General features: G+C 36.7%; 1 protein-coding gene across 1 annotated transcript in view; it reads right to left on the reverse strand.

Annotated features, from left to right (window-relative positions):
- Window positions 1-5,852: 5,852 nt before the first annotated feature.
- Window positions 5,853-20,134, reverse strand: part of TTC29 (tetratricopeptide repeat domain 29) — a 232,049-nt gene continuing 217,767 nt past the window's right edge. The window contains exons 12-13 of the mRNA XM_008685456.2: window positions 6,296-6,365; window positions 5,853-6,007 (exon numbers count right to left, since the gene is read on the reverse strand). Of these exons, the coding sequence (XP_008683678.2) occupies window positions 5,977-6,007; window positions 6,296-6,365 (101 nt within the window). The 3' untranslated portion in view covers window positions 5,853-5,976. The remainder of the gene's footprint in view (window positions 6,008-6,295; window positions 6,366-20,134) is intronic.

A 20,134-nucleotide genomic window follows, 5' to 3' on the forward strand; every position in this document is an offset into this window, starting at 1 on the left:
TATATATATATATATATATATATATATATATATATATACACAAGTCCTTATTAGATAGGTTTTTGCAAATATTTTCTTCCAGTTTGTGATGTTTTTTATTTTCTTTTAAAGAACTTTTTTCCAATTTTTTGACATATAACTGACATATAACATTTTATCAGTTTTAAGTGTATGACATAATGATTACCACAGTAAGTTTCGTTATCATCCATCACCTTACCTGGTTACAAATTTGTTTTAGTCTTGTGATGGGAGCTTTTAAGATCTACTCTGTTAGAAACTTTCAAATATATGATATAGCATTGGTCACTATAGTCATCATGTTCTACATTATATCCCCAGAACTTATTTTATTATTTTATTTATTTATTTATATTTTATATTTAAATAATCTCCGTACCCAACATGGGGCTTGAACTCACAACCCCAAGATCAACAGTTGCGTGCTCCACTGACTGAGCCAGCCAGATGCCCCCTATTTATTTTATAACTAGACATTTTTACATTTTGACCACGTTCATCCATTTTGAACATTACCTACTCTCTGCCTCTGGCAACCACCAATCTGTTCTCTATGAGTTTTTTGTTTTTTTGATTCCACATATAAGTGAGAGCATATAGTATTTGTCTGACTTATTTCACTTACCATAATTCCCTTAAGGTCCATCAATGTTGTTGCAAATGGCAGAATTTCTTTTTTATGGCTGAATAAAATTCTATTATGTGTGTGTGCGTGCAAATAGAGCCTGCTACTCTTTCCTTTCTAATGCCTTTTATTTCTTTTACTTGCCTAGTTGCTATGGCTAGGACTATGTTGAATAAAAGTGGTAAGAGTGGGCATCCTGTATTATTCCTGATCTGAGAGGAAAAGCTTTGAGTATGATGTTTGCTATGGGCTTGTCATATACGGCCTTTGTTATCTTGTGGTATGTTCCATCTATACTCACTTTGTTGAGTGTTTTTTATTATATATGGATGTTAAATTTTGTCAAATGCTTTTTCTGCATCTATTAAGATGATCATATGATTTTTACCCTTATTTTATTAATATTATGCATCACATTAATATATTTTCGGTTTTTGAACCATCTTTGCATCCCTGGAATAAATCCTGCTTGATCATGGTATATGATCTCTTTAATGTATTGTGTTCAGTTTGCTAATATATTGTTGAGGAATATTTGCATCTATGTTCATCAGGGATATTGGTCTATAATTTTCTTCTAGTGTCTTTGTCTGGTTTTAGCATCCGGGTAATGCTGGCCTTGTAAAAGGAGTTTGGCAATGTTCCCCTCATTCTATTTTTTGGAAGAGTTTGAGAAGGATTGATCCTAATTCTTTAAAAAATATTTGGTAGAAGAGTCCATCAACTGATGAATGGATAAAGATATAGTATATGCATACAATGAAATATTACTCAGCCATCAAAAAATGAAGTCTTGCCATTTGCAATGACATGGATAGAACTAGAGTGTATTACGCTAAGCGAAATAAGTTAGTCAGAGAAAGACAAATACCATATGATTTCACTATATAAGTGGAACTTAGGAAACAAAACAGATGAGCATATGGGAAGCGAAAAAAAAGAAGAGAGGGAAGCAAATCATAAGAGACTCTTTTTAAAAAATTTTTTATTTATTTGAGAGAGAGAGAGAATGAGCAGTGAGGAGGGGCAGAGCGAGAGAGAAAGAGAAGCAGACTCCCTGCTGAGAGAGAAGCCTAAGGCAGGGCTCAATCCCAGGTTCCAGAGATCATGACCTGAGCTAAAGGCAGATGCTTACCCAACTGAGCTACCCAGGGGCCCATAAGACTCTTAATGATAAAGAGCAAACTGAGGGTTGATGGAAGGAGGTGGGTGGGGGATGGGCTAGACGGGTGATGGTTATTAGGAGAGCACATATTATGACGAGCACTGGGTGTTGTATGTGAGTGATGAATCACTAAATTCTACTCCTGAAATCAGTATTACACTATATGTCAACTAACTAGAATTTAAATAAAAATATGGAGAGAAAATAAATAAATAAATAACGGAAAAAAGAAAGAAAAATATTTGGTTGAAATTAACAGTGGAGCCACCAGTCCTGGGCTTTTGTTTGTCGGGAGGTTTTTGATTACTGATCTAATCTCCTAATCTCCTTACTAGTAATTGGGTCTATTCAGATTTTCTATTACATGGTTCAGCATTGGTAGGCTGTATGTTTCTAGGAATTTCTCCATTTCTTCTAGATTGTCCGATTTTTTGGTGTATAATTATTTATAGTAGTCTCTTACGACCCTTTGTATTTCTGTGTTTTTAGTTGTAAAGTCTACTCTTTCATTTCTGGTTTTATTTCAGTCCTCTTCCTTTTTTTCTTGGCGATTCCAGCTAAAGTTTTGTCTATTTTATTTTTTCAAAAAAATCCACCTCTTATTTTCATTGATCTTTTCTATTGTCTTTTTAGTCTCTATTTCATTTATTTCCATTCTGATCTTTGTTATTTCCTTCCTTCTACTAACTTTGGGCTTCATTTGTTGTTTTTCTAGTCCTTGAGGTATAAAGTTAGGTTGTTTGAGATCTTTTTTTTTTTTTCCCTCTTAATGTAGGCATTTATCACTTTGAGCTTACCTCTTAGAACTGCTTTTGCTGCATCCCTTAAGTTTGGTGTGTTGTATTTCCATTTTCATTTGTCTCAAGGTATTTTAAAAATTTCTTTGATTTCTTTGTTGACCAATTGGTTGTTCAGTAGCACGTTGTTTAGTCTCCTCATATTTGTGATTTTTCCAGCTTTCTTCTTGTAATTGATTTCAGGTTTCATACAATTGTAGGTGGAAAAGATGCTTAATATGTTTTCCACCTTAAATTTTTAAAGATGTGTTTTGTGGCTTAACATATGATCTATCCCAGAGAATGTTCCATGTGTACTCTGTTTCTTTTGGATGAAATGCTCTGGATATGTCTGTTAAGTCCATCTGGTCTAATGCGTCAAATTTAAGGCCAGTGTTTCCTTATCGATTTTCTGTCTTGATGATCTACTTATTAATGAAAGTGGGGGCATTAAAGTTCTTTAGTATTATTGTATTGCTGTCTATTTCTCCCTTTAGGTCTGTTAATATTTGCTTTCTATATTTAGGTGTTCTTATGTTGGGTGCATAAATATTTACAAATGTTATATCCTGTTGTTGGATTGTTCATTATTACATAATGTGTTTGTCTCCTATTACAGTCTTTGACTTAAAGCGATTTTGTCTTATATAAATATAGTTATCCTAGCTTTCTTTTGGTTTCCATTTTTATGTAAATTCTTTTCAATCTCTTTACTTGTGGTCCTGTGTATCCTTAAAGCTGAGGAGAGTCTCTTGTAGGTGACATATAGTTGGATCTTGCTTTGTTTTTAATCCACTTAGCCATTCAATGTCTTTTGATTGGAGGATTTAGTCCATTTGCATTTAAAATAAGTATTGATAGATAGGACTTTTTGTCACTTTCAAACTTGTCTTCTGGCTGCTTTGTAATTCTTTTGTTTATTCTTCTCGTGCTCTCTTCTTTTGTGATTTGATGATTTTCTGTAGTGTTATGCTCATATTCCCTTATGCTCTGTTTAACTACTCTAGGCTTTTGCTTTGTGGTTACCATAAGGCTTACACAAAATGTCTCATAGCAGTTTATTTTAAGTTGATAACAACTTGAGTTTCAATGCTATGCTCTGTCCTTTTTCTTATTAGATTGTCTTCTTCTTTTCCTCTTCTTCCTCCTCCTCTTCTTCTTTATTAATCTTTTTTCATAAATTATTTGTGTTTTATGGGCATTAATTTTTTTGATTGTTATTGCAAATTCTTCTGCTCTGTCATTGGTCTTTTAACTTTGCTTAGTGACCTTTTCACTAAAATATTTTAATGTAATCACGTATGTTGTAGTCATTGTTAATTCTGCACCTGACCTTGATTTCTTAATTATGAAGGCACTCTCCAACCCAAGATTAGAAACATGAGCCCCCTTGTTTGAGTCTGTATACTTATAGTTTTATCTGATCAGATAATGTGAGATGGGGACCACATAGATTTTGCTCTTGTACAGAACACCAGTGGTTTCAGTACATTTATTATGGTAAGACACCTTAGGGGAGGGGCCTAAAACTGAAAATTTTTCTTAATCTTTTAAAATTGACATGGACACATTTTATTATACAGTTGATCCTTGAACAAGGTGGGGGTTAGGAGCACCAATCCCCTGCAGTCAAAATCCACATATAATTTTGACTCCTCCAAAACTTAACTATTAATAGTCTAATGTTGACTGGAAGCCTTACTGATAACATAAACAGTTGATTAAAACATATTTTGTATGTTATATGTATTATATAAAGTAAGCTAGAGAAAGTAAGCTAGAGAGTGATAAACTAAAGAAAATTAAGAAAATCATAAGGAAGACAAATTACACAGTACTGTACTGTATTTATATATATAAAATGCACACATAAGTGGACCTACACAGTTCAGACCTGTGTTGTTCAAGGGTCAACTATATACGATCAGCTAAAAGTATCATAAGATATGGCTCTACACAGTGTAATTTTCTAATAGTGTAAGAAATACATATTTGGTCTTTGTCCCTGATTCCTGGCATAGAGCTCCTAATGTAATACAATAGATTAACATTTGGGTTTTGTCTCTGATTTCATAAACAGCTCTAGAGAGCTAAAAGTGAAAGGAACATCTTTTGTTATAATATTTGTTTTTTGTCCCTAGTTTCTGAAATAGCTCTGCAATGATAAAGGTGAAAGGATCATCTTTTGTCATTCACAACAAGCCCCTTTCAACTACACCACAGTTTATGTTAATGAGATGACTTTTGGAGATGACTTTTGGAAAGCCCTTAAGGACGGGGTCTGGTTGCCAGGGGAGCCAACCATGTGATTAGAGGGTTGAAACTTTCAGCCCCATCCCTTGACCTTAGGAGAGGGGCTGGAGGCTGAGTTAATCAGTAATGGCCAATGATTTGATCAATCATACTTACATTGTGAAGACTCCATATAAACCCCAGGGTTTGAAAGGATTTGGAGAGCTTCTGGGTCGGGGAACGTACAGAGGTGCTAGGAGGGTGATGCACCCAGTGAGGGCATGGAAGCCCGGGCCCCCTCTCCCATACCTTACCAGTGTATCTCTTCTATTTGGCTCATCATCTCTATCCTTTATTGCATTTTTCATAATAAACTGGCAATGTAAATATCTTTCCCTGAGTTTCATGAGCTGATACAGCAAATTATTGAAGTTAAGGAAGGGGTGTTGTGGGAATCCCCAGTAAGGAGCCCAGTCAGTCAGAAGTATAAGTGACACCCTGGGACTTGTGATTGGCATTTGAGGTGGGAAACAGTTTTGTGAAATTATCCCTTTATATGGGATCTGTGCTAACTCCTGGCAGTTGGTGTCAGAATTGAGTTAAACTGTAAGACACCCAGTCAGTATCTATTGAGAACTGGAGAACTGCTTGGTGTGTAAAACCTCAAGCATTTGGTGTCAGAAGTGGTGTGAGTAGAGGAAACTGTTTTGAATGGTACAATAAAAAAGTCTTTACTGCTTATAATCCTTTTATCTATGTTGAAAAGGCTTCCTGAAATTTTAATAAATATTTTCCCTATATTTATTCAGCATAGATTTCCTTAAGTTTAAAATGATTTTCTCATTAGATACAACCGAATTTTGATTGTATAATAACACTCTTCCTTGTGGAATAGTGGATAAGAGGAAAATTTTACAGTTTGTTCCTAGAATAATTGTTGATACTTCCAAGCATTTGAGATGCATTATTATTTTCATGAATTTAGATGATTTAGATTAAATTCGTAGTAGTACACTGCAATACAAAATCCAATCTAAACGTAGTCATAGTTTTATTATAATTCTGTCTGTATTACTTGTAACATACTATTATAATTATCGAAGATGAAGATGACATGATAAATTTTTCCTTGCTTTGTTGCTGAGTCCAAAGCTGGTTTAAGTTTCATTTTTTCGGTTATCTGGAAATCTGAAATAAATAAATTACAAAATTTAATTTTATGTTGAGGCAGAGGTAAAAACATTCACTTGAAAGACATTTTGTTTTTTGTAATTTTCAGACATAGCTTAAAAGATGAAAAACACTTAATGTTATGTGACATTTAAAAGTAAATCTGTGATTTTTTTTTTTTAGACATTGTTTCAGTATTATCAAGTACTAGATGAAATTATTCTTCTTGTGTTTGGAGAATCAGTCTATACTTAGCCTCTTGCCTAAGTTTTATGCAACAGAAACTTTTTATTTGATTTACCATACCTACTATGTTCTTCTTCCAAATTCCCTGGGACTTGATATAAACTTTCCACTGTGGATTTTCTAGAGCCTCCTACAGGAAAAAAAGATGTATAAATTTAATGGTTCATTGCAAATACAATTTACAGTTATACTGAGCTTGAACTTGGGGATCCCTTTTCAGAGATATCTACCCTTATCATCTGTATGATAGAAGTGTATGTATCACTTGTGTCACCAAGGCAGATTATATTGGTCAAAGATGGCCATGGTATCTCTCACTTTACATGTTCCTCAACAGTATGAGCTTGTCACTCCCCCACCCACAGGTGGAATTTAATTCACCTTCTGTTGAAACTGCGCTAGGCTTAGGGCTCTTTTGGAATCATTAGAATGTGGAGAGAGTGGCTCCATGATTTCTGAGGTGAGGCCTGAAAAGACTGTGCGGCTTCCTCCTGGTTCTCTTGGGGTGCTTGCTTTGGCGGGAGCCAGTTACCATATAATAACCCCTACCACCCTGCCATCCTGGAAAGGTCACACAGAAGATGCTCCAGTTGACAGTTCCAGCTGAGTTCCAAGTTCCAGCCATCCGTCCAAGGCTCCAGTCTGTGAGAGAAGCTGTCTCAGATCCTTGCAACGAGCCCACTTGTCAGCTGAGCACTACCTCAACTGCTGTCTAGCCAAATCATGCTTGAATTCCCAGCCCACAGAATTTTTGTGATACATAAAATGGTAACAGGAATAGCCACTTTTCGGGGGTAAAGTGATTTGTTAAAGCAATACTCTGAAGGAAAATGAATTTAGAGAGCAATATAAACTATCCAAATAATTAAATCAGATATGGGAAGTTTATACATATAAATAGGCATGTTAATTTTGTACTTAACTTTCATATCTGTCCTTCAAATTTCGAGTTGAATCCACTGGGATTAATCTAATAATATGCTCTTTATTCTTGCTTATCACAGGCCTCAGTCTCCAGATCCCCCTTCATTTCTTTATTTTATTTTCTATAAGGCTCTGTGTTTTGTCCCCATCTCCTACCACAACTCCTGAAACATTTCCACTGTATCCTTATTCCATTTTCCGAAATTCCCATTACTTTCTTGCTCTGATGGAAACGTGGCTGTCTTCAGAGGACACTGCCAAAGCAGCAGCCTTTTTTTGTTTTTCTTTTTGTCAGTTTTGCTACCATTGGGCCTGGACATGGATAGGTGTCCTGCTTATACCCTGCTGTTCCCTTTCAGGACATTCACTTTCTTTGCTTCCTTTCCTAAAACTCAGTCATCAGTTTATACAATCAACTATTGTGATCGAACTACAACTGGGATCATTCTCAGTTGATTTTATCATTGGCTCATTGTAGCTTACTACTACTTTCTTAATTTAGTAATTTAAACATACGTGCAGAATATTCTTCATCCTGGGTCTCAATTCCTTGAGCTCTGTTCTTTTAGATCTGGTCCCACACCATACTGCAGCCATTGATTCCCGTGGATATACTTAGACCTTGTCATTAGCAATAACTTCAACGCCCCCTCAAATTCAGTTGCCAACATTCAACTACTTGACTTCTAGATTTATCTTTCTAGATCACTCCTTCTAGTACCCCACCACCAGCAATTCATCTACTTCCCCAGGACCTCCAGTCCCGCTACATTTTCAATGTTCTGCCCCATTTCGATCCCTTCTCTCCCTTCTTTATTTAACTTAAATTCTATGGCCATTCTCCCCCTTACATATAGTCTGACTTCATTACCCCTTTCCCACTTCGTCATACTCACTTGACAAAACTATAACCCTAGATAAATCCAACTGTGTCCTTATTCCTCTCCTGTACTATATACTTCAGTGTGATTGGAAAAAAATAATGTATAACCAGGCCCAACTTTAAATTCATAGCCACAGATATTAGGTGGCTTTTTAACACTTTCAGGCCATCCTATTAAACATTCTTTGTCCATTCATTCTTCTCTCCTAGATGGCTATTTAGCTCTTTCTTCTATTTTCCCAAACCTCTAACTCTGCCCATGGATCACTGTTTTCAATTGATGATATATTTTCTGGTTTCATGGAGACAATAGGAGAATAGACAATAGGAGAACTTCCACAAGCTCTCTGTTAACAGCTACTTATCTACTTGTTTTTGTTCTATATGCTCTACCTTACATATGCTCCCATCTAAGGCTAACCCCAGACTTCACCATTTCCTGCCCACACAAGACATGGCCCTAGTAATTCCTTCTGCCTCCCACTTATCAGAGTTTTTCTTCCCCCCTCACTATTAGATCTCCCTTATCAGCAAATAAATATTTAGTTGAAGTCACATGACTAAAGGGTCTCCAGTGAATAAAACCAAAGTAATACATACTGCTCCTGGGTCTGAGTGTTAGACAATGGGCATTTATTCCTCCCCACATTTTCTCTTTTCCTCAATTGGACAATAGAGCCGTTACCCCATGATTCAGTTTCTATCAGGCAGATAATGACAACACCCTAGGCCAGTGGTTCTCAGCGGGCAGTGATTTTGCCCCACAGGTGGCTTTTGGAAATGTCTGGAGACCTTATTTGGTTGTTACAACTTGTAGGTGGACATGCTGCTGCCATCCATGTGGTAGAGGCCAGGGATGCTGCTACAATGACCACGACAGCCATACCCCAGCCCCCTCACCAACAAAAACATCATCCACCTCAAAATTTCAATAGTGCAAGATTGAGAAACCTGCTGCAGGGGATGGCAAAGCAACAGAATGGAAGATCATGGTCCCCTGAATGCCTGTGGAGCTACCTTGTAAAGTAGACTGCCCACTTCAGGGTTAAGGAAGAAACACATTTGTATATTCTTAAGCTATTGTACCTTGGGGACTCTTTGTACCAGGAGCTTAGCCTTTACCTTAACTAACATCATTCTTTTAGGTAAGGAACTACCTTGGGCTTCTCAGTTTAATATTTGTCATTGTATGACAATATATAGAACATCCTAACATCCTAATACCAATTTTGTACTTCTAATGTCTTAAACTCAGCATTCCCTTTGGTTTAGCAAGATGTAACAATATCTCTTAAGCTGGGGAAATCTTTTCTGGATTTTCCAAGTTTAAAATTATGCCTGGTTTGCCTCAAATAATTGTTTTGCATTCATTCCCCAGATGTTGAGGAAAGATGATTTTTATTGGGAATTTTTCCCAAGTAGATTCTCTGAGAAGAACAGCTATATCTGTAGCTATTCTTTTACCAACTTAGGCCGCAACTGCTGGTTTAAACAACAGACATTCACACTCTCTCTGTGCTAGGAAACCTTAGCAATGATTAATTTATATAGGGGAACACCTGAACCCATCATTCAGGTGTTCTGATACTTCTGTTCATTTGCAACAAGACAAGAACCCCCAGATGGTTTGTTCTTGCTTACACTGTTGCAAAAGCACTCATTTTGATTCCTAACCTAGGTTTTGTACTGTGGGTTTGACTTAGAATGTGATTTGTGATATTTGATCTGTAGGACTTCAAGGAAGCTGGAAAATTAGGACATTACCACTCCAACGAGGATACTAGAACCAATACAAAGTTGGGAGTATGATATTTGCTTATACGGTCTACCATTTCGGTAGAAACAGGCACTTTTCTGTTGCTAATAGTAGACTCTCAAATGTTAGATTCCCTCAGGTGGGCACCAAAAGGATCTTATTTAATAACCACCACTTAGCCTATACTGTAACCAAGAGCAATAGAATAAGACAGCAAATGCTAAATTGCAATTAATCTACCATCCCATCCCTTCCCTTGAAAACAATGGCTTATAATTTTCATATAATACAGTAATATATGCAAATGTGATTTAAAAAATGCTATTGGTAGAGGAATGTGAATTAAAACGGAGGAGACACTGACTAGTAGTTTTGAGAATGAGAAGGTAAATGAGTTTTTATAATTTTGGCATGCAAAACATTTTTAGTGGCCTTATTCTAGAAAAGGGTAAATAATAACTCATACATAAAGGTTGTGTCAGAGTTTATAGACTAGACCCCTGGTAATGGATTCAACCTTTCCACAACAAATCAAAAGTATTGTTGTATGCTCACATGAATATACAGTAGCTATTACCTTAAATTTAAAACTCACTATAAGCAGCAAGCACATAGAGCAGGATATGAAGGCTGTATTGTATCAGTGTGGTCTGCAGAGAATTTCTTCCTATGGTTTTTGCCTTGTTGAAATATATGTTGCAGTTCAAAGCTAAAGGGATTACTTCTGAATAGTCATCACAGAGGTTGATTACGTTCGTATATCATATTTAGCTGGACCCTGCAGGCTATTATTCCATTAGCTATGCTGGTCCTGCTATTGTCAAAAAGTTGATCACCTAATGTTAAAAGATTGTGCTTTCTGTTGACCTTATCGAAATGACTCAAAAGGTTTTGTTAAAAAATAAAATTCAGATTGTGTTTTATGGAAGTGATTAAGAATAAATACTACATATAAAAATGCTCACGTCTTATGGGTGATCTTAATATTATACCATTATTAATGATAAAATTATATTTTGTTTTAGTATTTCAGCACATTTTACCTAAAGTCTTTTAGGTTTAACTTTAGTAGAAATAGTTCTTTCTTACTGATAGTAGAGAGTGTCAGAAACTGATTTCTGAAAAAATCAGTGTCTCCCTCCCTCCATGTATTCAAATCATATAAAATTAACACCATGGAAGTAAGTTCAGTATAGCAATAGTAATACAATAGTACATTTACAATGGCCTAATTACAGCATGGTTTTTGTAAGGCAACTGTACTGAGCAGAGGAGTGTTTTATTTGGAGGCAGTATGTCGAGAAATGGAAAGTTTGTCATTTACACCTGATAGTCAGAAAATCACTTCAAGGGGCGCCTGGGTGGCTCAGTCGGTTAAGTATCCGACTCTTGATTTTGGTTCACGTCATGATCTTAGGGTCTTGAGATGGAGCCCCACATCAGGCTTCACGCTGGGCAACGCACTTGCTTCAGATTCTCTTTCTCTCTCTCTCCCCCTCCCCCTGGCCTGCATAAACACATTCTCTCTCTCTCTCAAAAAAAAAAAAAAAAGAAAAGAAACTTCAAATGCGGAGCAGCAGGCAAGAGGGAGAAGGAGAAGCAGGCTCCCCGCTGAGCAAGGAGCCTGACATGGGGCTCGATCCCGGGACACTGGGATCATGACCTGAGCCCAAGGCAGATGCTTAACTGACTGAAGTGCCCCTCAAACAATATTTTAACTGTTTATTCTTTAAACAACAGTTGTGTAGTTTCACTTATTTAATCATAACAGTTGAAACATTTTAAAGAAATGAGCTAAATATATATTCTTATAAAACCTGAATCCCATTACCAATATAAGACATATTTCGTTAAGCCTGACTTTTAACCTATGTTATTATTAATTATTTACAGGTTAAATAAGCAAATGAAAGTGTTTCCTTGACAAAGATATTGACAGGTATGGCTTTATGATTTAAAATGCTCCATATAAAATTTTCATTAGAATCACATTACAAAAGCTGTCTTTGGGGAACAAAGATGATTTTGAAGCTATCTCAATGAACAGCTAGTTTTTGAAATATGTTCCCAGAAATGGTGAGGGACTGGCACAGAGTCATGTCTCCTTTTTGGCATGGTCTTCCTTGTAACTGATGGTGTGTAAAATGGCTGGTCAGGGATACAGCCTGTGGTCCTGGAACACAGCCAGACACTAATTTCAGCCTCATTAGCATTGTTCTCTAATCAACTGAACTTTTCAGCAAGTGGAAGTTTCCTAATATTTCTTGTACTTGCTTGCCTTTAGCCACCCCAGTTGATACAATAGAGAAGGAGAGGGTATCAGTCAGGAGGAAACAGATGGCACGTTCAACTGGGATTTTGAAGAGACTTTAATGAAGGGGCTACTGGGAGCTGAGGGCAGGGCTAAGGAACTGACAAGGGATGCTGAGGCACCCAGCCCCTCTCAACAGAGGGACGCCATGCCATTATCTTCCCTGGGGCTGCAAGGTAAAGGGGAAGAGGATGTTGTCATTGCACCCTGAGTAAGAAACGGGGATTTAGAAAAGGGGTCTTGCCATAGAAGCTACAAGCAGCAGCTGTAAGAGCATCACAGCTGTCAGGACTAAGCAGAAGTCAGGGACAGAGGAATCCTTCCCTGACCTCTTGACCTTCCTAACCTCTGATTTCCTGCTGCTGATGCTCTTTGGATAAATCCAAACCAGGAAGCCAGAAGGCAAATGAACCTGTGACATGCAGTCTGAACTCAGTTTTCTGGGACACAGAACAAAGTGGGGGAATGGATCTTGGCGGGGAGGGGTGTGCGTGTGGCAAACAGCATATAATAATCACAAGTGCAAATGTCATGAATGTAGTCATGTGAGGCATGATTGAAGTGTCAACATATTGATGTTAGTATATTATTTGATGCTTCTCTTTTCCTTCCCTTTCCTTTCTGCTTTCTATCCTCCTCCTGCTTTTTTGGTAATATTGGCTTGTCATTCATGGCACTTCTCATCTTACAGTTCTATAAAAATTGTATGAACCAAAGCCTGAGATTACAGAGTTATCCTCACTCCACCAAAATACATGAACTTTCTTGGTAATACTTTCCTACTTTTTGTTAACAAACAAAAAGGTAACCTGTTCTGTGTTTTGAAGTAGAAATCACAAAGTGGTTATTCTATACCTGGTAAGGATAATATTCAAGATAAAAACTTTGAAGGCAGGAAGTATCTTTCAAGTTTGGGCATATTCTCTCTCTCTCTCTTTTTGAGGATTTTATTTATTTATTTGAGAGAGAGAGAGAGGGCACAAAAGGTGCGGAGGGGTAGAGGGCGAGGGAGAAGCAGACTCCCCACTGAGCAGGGAGCCTGCCACCGGGGCTCCATCCCAGGGTCCTGGGATCATGACCTGAGCTGAAGGCAGACACTTAACTGATTGAGCCACCCAGGTGCCCCTGGGCATATTATTTTAAGGGTCAAAAACCTAGATGTGTTCTTTCACATTACAGGTTCTGGTATATAGCAATTCCCTTTCCAAAGGCTTTTGTTAATATTTGAAGCTTGTTAAAATTTATACAAGGAACAGATGTCTATTCAAACTCAAAATTATAGGTTCTTTTTTCCTTAAGCACTATTATCTTAAATAGATGGAATGAAGCTAGACCTTGAGAAGCAGTAAAGAAATACCATGTTGACACAGACTTACACTGAATTTCTTCTACCGGATATCTAAACTTTTAATGAGAATATCTGATTCAGGTGTATCAATCTGTTCAGACACTAAATACTTTCTTAAGATAAATATAGTGTTGATGTCTTCTTAACCGTTCTTTTTATTTCTCTTATTGATACTATATTACAAATCCAGCATTTTTTCTAGCCAACATAAAGTAACAGAAATCAGATTATCTTCTTTCCTGAAATAGCTCTTCCCACCAAAAATATGAAACCTAAGTGATTTTGAAGACACTAGACATCAGACAACAAAACCCAGTGACACCTGGGAGATAGGTAACAATATGAACCCTACAACTGATCAGCCTTGAGTAAGTTTCCATGCCATGGCTTAGAGAGGGAGAACCAGGAGGAGCCTGGTGGACTCCCTTAGTTGAGAAGATGGAGCTGAGCGAGTTTGGGGAAACCAAGGCAACAAGGGTTAGCAACTAGTGTGTTATAGAGGAGAAAGCTGCATACAGTAAGAATTCTGAAGATCTGTAGAGGCTGCCCTCAAGGATTCATTAAAGTACAGATCAGAGCATGTATGTAAGGAAACTATCCCAGACTGGGGAAGGAACAACCCAAAAGAACATGACTAAACAGTACACAGTGTCTGCAGAAGGCTGAATACTACCTATCATCACCAGCCAGACTGGGAAACTTTGTAATTCATTAGGCATTGGGTAGAGTACTCAGAAGGGTTTGCCTCAAAGGTGGGGAAGAAAATGAGCCCTACATTTCACCCTTCTCTGACCCCACCTAATAGATCACAAAGGTAATACCTGAGAGGATCAAACTCTCCAGGGAACGTTACTGCATATCAGAACAAAGCTTGAGCATATTCATGGGAATACAAAACTGACTAGCACCAAAAAAGGTAAAATTTATAATACCTGGCATGTATGTATGTATGTATTTATTATCTAATTGGCTTTATGAAATGATTCATGAATCGGGAAGCATCCCATGTAGCAAGTAGAGGGGAGTGAGGAGTTGTAAAAAAGGGCAGGTTTTTATAAGAAGGAGGGTGGGGCAAGAAATTATAAGCAAAAGAAAAGAAAGGATTGTTTCAGGCCCAGTCACTTTCCCTCAGGGAGAAGAGCAAGGAATCTTATCATGCAGATGACCTCATCTTTCTTTTGGTAAGCAGAAAGTCCCCCCCCCCCCCAAACGACCTCATTGGTGCTTATCAGAAAATTTCTGATCAACAGGTTATAATTTACATTTCTGGAGGAGGTAGAAACTGCCCCTGTTTGGTAACTTGGCCTGGCTCAAGGGACACCATTTTGGGTCTTTGGTTTTCTTTTTAACAATTCCCTTCTTGGGATACCTGGGTGGCTCAGTCAGTTAAGCGTCTGCTTTCTGCTTGGTTCATGACCCCAGGTCCTGGGATCGAGCCCCACACTGGGCTCCCGCTCAGCTGGGGAGCCTCCTTCTTCCTCTGTCTCCCAACCCCCCTCCCTCTCATGTGTTTTTGTTCTCTCTCAAACAAACAAACAAACAAACAAACAAACAAACAAACAAACCAACCTTAGGAAACGAAACGAAACAAAACAATTCCCCTCTTTTGATCAGACTTTCAATTGACCTGAGAGGGATGTGATCAAAATTTAAGGCACACAGTGTCTGGCATTCAGTAAGAAATTACAGAACATGCAGAAAAGCATAATGAGTAGAAGAATCAGCCAATCAGAACTGACCTGAAACTGGCACTATTGGTAGGATTTGGAACAAAGACATAACTGTATTTTAGACATTAAGAATGTTAAGTAGATACATGGATGGTATAATAAAAGTCAATTAGTGGGGCACCTGGGTGGTTCAGTCAGTTAAACATTTGCCTTTGGCTCAGGTGGTGATCTCAGGGTCCTGGGATTAAGCCCTGCATTGGGCTTCCTGCTCAGCAGGAAATCTGCTTGTCACTCTGCCCCCTCCTCCTGCTCGTGCTCTCTCTCAAATAAATAAATAAAATCTTTAAAAAAACCAATTAGTGAAATTGAAGGCAGAATAGTAGAAACTACCCAAAATAAAACAAAGAAAGGCAAAGAGTTAAAAAGATAAGTAGAATACCATTGAGTTGTAGGACTGCTTCTATTATTATAGTAGGCAGTCTATTATTGTAAATGTTATTGGAGTTCTGGAAGGAGATGGGTAGAAAAATATTTTAAGAAATTACAGCTGAAAATTTTTCTAAACTTGATGAACACCACAAACCCATAGATCTAAGAACTTCAGCAAATTCTAAGCTCAAAAAACTTAAGAGTACTAAAAGAAAAATAACCCATCAAGTCCAGAATTCTATACCCAATAAAAATATGTTTCAACGATGAAGACAAAATGAAGACTTTTAAGACAGACAAGCTGAAGCAATTCCTCCCTAGCACACTGCACTACAGGAAATGATAAAGTCCTCAGGCAGAAGGAAAACGACACCAGTAGAAATTTGGGTCAATGCTAAGGAATGAAGAGTTAGAAATGGCAAGGAAATGGGTAAATATGAAAGGTTTTTTTTTAATTATTAAACTCCTTCAAATGATATTTGACTGAATAAAAATAATATTGTGGGGTTTATAATATATATAAAAGTATAATGTATGACAACAATAGTGCAAAGGCTGGGTAGGGGGGAGAAATAAAAGTATGTTATTATAAGGTTCTTATACTGTATGTTAAATGGTGTACTGAAGGTCAGATAAATTAAAGATGTGAGCTGTTCACTACTATTTTCTTTTTCTGGTTGTGGACTTTTAAAATTGTTCTAATATATATAAAATAACAAATTTTCATTTTAACCATTTTTAAGTGTGTAATTCAGTGGCATTAAATACACTCACAATGTTGTGAAACCATGACCGTTATCCATTTTGAGAATATTTCAACATCCCCAGCAGAAACTCAGTATCTATTAAACAATTCCCCAGCCTCCCCACCCCGTAGCTCTTGGTTACCTCTGTTCTACTCTCGGTCTATAAATTTGCATTTTCTCAGTACCTCATATAAGTGGAATCAGACAGTGTTTGTCATTTTTTTGTCTGGCTTATTTTACTTAGCATAATGTTTTCAAGATTCATTTATGTTGTAACCTGTGTTAGAATCTCATTCTCTTTTTAAGGCTGAATAATATTTCATTATATGTATATACTATATTTTGTTTGTTCTGTTGATGAACATTGGGTTGTTTACAGCTTTTGGCTACTGCCAATAGTGCTAAAAACATTGGCATACAAGTATTTAAGTCCTTGCTTTTAATTTATTTGGCTATATACCTAGAAGTGGAGTTGCTGGGTAATATGTTAATTCTATGTTTAACTTTTTGAGGAACTACCAAACTGCTTTCACAGCATCTGCACTATTTTTACATTTCCACAAGCACTGCACAAGAGTTCTAATTTCTCCAGGTCCTTGCCAACATTTGTTATTTTCTATTATTTTGATAATAGTCATCCTAATGAGTGTGAAGTGATGACTCATTTTGGTTTTGCTTTGCTGATAACTAGTGATGTGGAACATCTTTTCATGTGCTTATTGGCCATTTGCATATCTTCTTTGGTGAAATATCTATTGAAGTCCTTTGCCCAATTTTTAATTGGGTTGTTTGTTTTTGTTGATTTGTTCTTTATATTCAACCCTTATCAGATACATGATTTGCAGATATTTTCTCTGTATTTTTCACTTTTTTGATAGTGTCCTTTCATGCACAAAAGTTTAAAATTTTGATGGATTCCAATTTATCTTTTCTTTTTTTGTCTGTGCTCTTGGATGTCAAATCTGAGAGATCATTGACAAATCCAATGTTGTAAAGACTGCCCATTATGTTTTCTTCTAAAGGGTTTATAGTTTTAGCTCCTATATTAAAATCTTTGATCTAGTTTTATTAATTTTTGTATATACAAAAGGTGCATTATAAAGGAAGGGGTCCAATTTCATTCTTTTCATTTGCATGTGGATATCCAATTTTCCCAGCCCCGTATGTTGAAAAGACTCCTTCCCCATTGAATGGTTTTTGGACTCTTGTCCCAAATCAATTTGCCATATATATGAGGGTTTATTTTTGATTTGTCAATTCTATCCCATTAGTCAATGTGTCTGACCTTTATGACAGTACCATTCTGTTTTGATTACTGTAGCTTTGAAGTCAATTTTGAAATAGGGAAGTATAAATCCTCCAACTTTGTTCTTTTTCAAGATTATTTTGGCTATTCAGGGTCCCTTTCAATTTAATATGAATTGGAAGATGCTTTTTCCATTCCTGCAAAAAGCCTGTTGGAATTTTGACAGGGATTGCACAGAATTTGTTAATCACTCTGGGTAGTAATGCCATGTTAATATTAAATCTTCCAATCTATGAACATAGCATGTGTTTCCAGTTATTTACGTCTTTTTAAGTTTCTTTCATCAATGTTTTACAGTTTTCAGTGTATAAGTGTTTCATTTCCTTGTTAAATTTGTTCCTATTTTCTTCTTTCAGATGCTATCATAAATAGAATTTTTTCTTAATTTCCTTTCAGATTTTTCATTGCTGGTTTCTAGAAACAAAGCTGTACTTACATGTTGATCTTGAAGATTGCAACTTTGCCACATTTATTTATGAGTTCTAGTAGTTTTTTGGTTTGTTATAGAATTCTTTGGGATTTTCTATATTTCCAATCATGTCATCTTCAAGCAGGGATGGTTTTGCTTTTTCCTTTCCAATTTAGATACCTTTTTCTTGCTTAATTACTCTGGCTAGAACTTCCAGTCTGGTCCCACTTTTACATCATTTTGATCAGGTTTCAAAGTCCTGTGGGAAAAGATCCAATTTGCCTTACTGAGATTACGTGCCCATCCCCTATCCTCTCAGCTTAGGGGATTTTGATTACTAAGATGTTTACATGGAGAAGGAGTTATTCTACTGGATGAAACTGTGGCACTTTTACCAAAGAAAGGGAGATGGATGCTCAGTAGCCAATAAACAAACAAACAACTGCTGCGTCCAAGGCCCTAGAGGGTCACAGTCAGTTGTGGCCAATCCAAGACTAGAATCCAGGCCCCTTAACTTATAGGCCTATATTCTTGTCCACTGAGTTTGCAGTTCTTTGGTACATTTTAATGACAAATTAATTTTCTCAGAATGCTCAGTTCAATAAGTTTTAGTTTTCAGTGTTACCACTGACACAGTTTAACTTTTTATTATTGAGGTAAAATTGGTATATACATTATATTAGCTTCAGGTGTACAACATAATAATTTGGCATTTGCATACATTACAAATGGTAACCACAATAAGTCTAGTTACCATCTGTCACCATATAATTGACCCCTTTGCCCCTTTTTGCCCACTCCAACCCCTTTCCCCCTCTGATAACCACCAAGCTGTCTTCTGCATATAAATTTTGTTTTGTTTTTTAGATTCCACATATAAATGAAATCATACAATATTTGTCTTTCTCTAACTTATTTCACCTAGCATAATACCCTCAAAGTCCATCCATGTTGTTGCATATGGCAAGATTTCCTTTTTTAATGACTGAGTAGTATCCCATTGTGTATATATACAGCATCTTTATCCATTCATCCATTGACAGACACTTCCACATGTTGGCTATTGAAGTAATGTTGCAATGAACACAGGGGTTCAAGTATCTTTTCAATTCAGTGTTTTCATTTTCTTCAGATGAAAACCTAGAAGTGGAATAACTGGATCATATAGCAATTGTATTTTTAATTTTTTGAGGAACCTCCATACTGTTTTCCATAGTGGCTGTACCTGTTTACATTCCCACCAACAGTGCACAAGGGTTCCCTTTTCTCCAAAACCTATCCAACACGTGTTATTTCTTATCTCTCTGATAATAGCCATTCTGACAGGTGTGAAATGATATCTTGTGGTTTTGATTTGCAATTCCTTAATGATTAGTGATGTTGAGCATGTTTTCATGTGTCATAGGCCACCTGTGTGTCTTCTTTGGAAAAATGTCAATTCAAATTCTCTGCCTGCTTTTTAATCAGATTTTTGTTGTTATTGAGTTGTGTGAGTTGTTATATATTTTGAATATTAGTCCCTTATTGGATATATGATTTGCAAATATCTTCTCCCATTAAGAAGGTTGCCTTTCTATTTTGTTGTTGGTTTCCTTTGCTATGGTTTGATGTAGTCCCAATCATTTATTTTTGCTTTTGTTGTCATTGCTTTTGGAGTCAGATCCAAAAAAAATACTGCCAAGACCAATGTCAAGGAGCTTACCGTCTATGTTTTCTTTTAGGGTTTTTATGGTTTCTGGTCTTACATTCAAGTCTCTAACCCATTTTGAGTTAATTTTTGTATGGTGTAAGATAGTGGTCCAGTTTCATTCTTTTGCATGTGGCTGTTCAGTTTTCCCAGCACCGTTTATTGAAGAGATAGTTCTTTCCCCATTGTATATCCTTGTCTCCTCTGTCATGAATTGACTGTGTATACATAGGTTGATTTGGGGGTTCTCCATTCTATTTCATAGATCTATGTGTCTGTTTTTATGACAATACCGTATTATTTTGATTGTTATAGCTTTGTAGTATAGTTTAAAATCAGGAAGCCTGATAACTCCAGCTTTGTTCTTTCTTTTTTTTTTTTTTTTTAAAGATTTTAGTTATTTGAGAGAGAGACTGAGCAAGGGAGCACA

The sequence above is a fragment of the Ursus maritimus genome, unplaced genomic scaffold (genome assembly GCF_017311325.1).
Source record: "Ursus maritimus isolate PB19 unplaced genomic scaffold, ASM1731132v1 scaffold_11, whole genome shotgun sequence".
Classification (NCBI taxonomy): domain Eukaryota; kingdom Metazoa; phylum Chordata; class Mammalia; order Carnivora; family Ursidae; genus Ursus; species Ursus maritimus.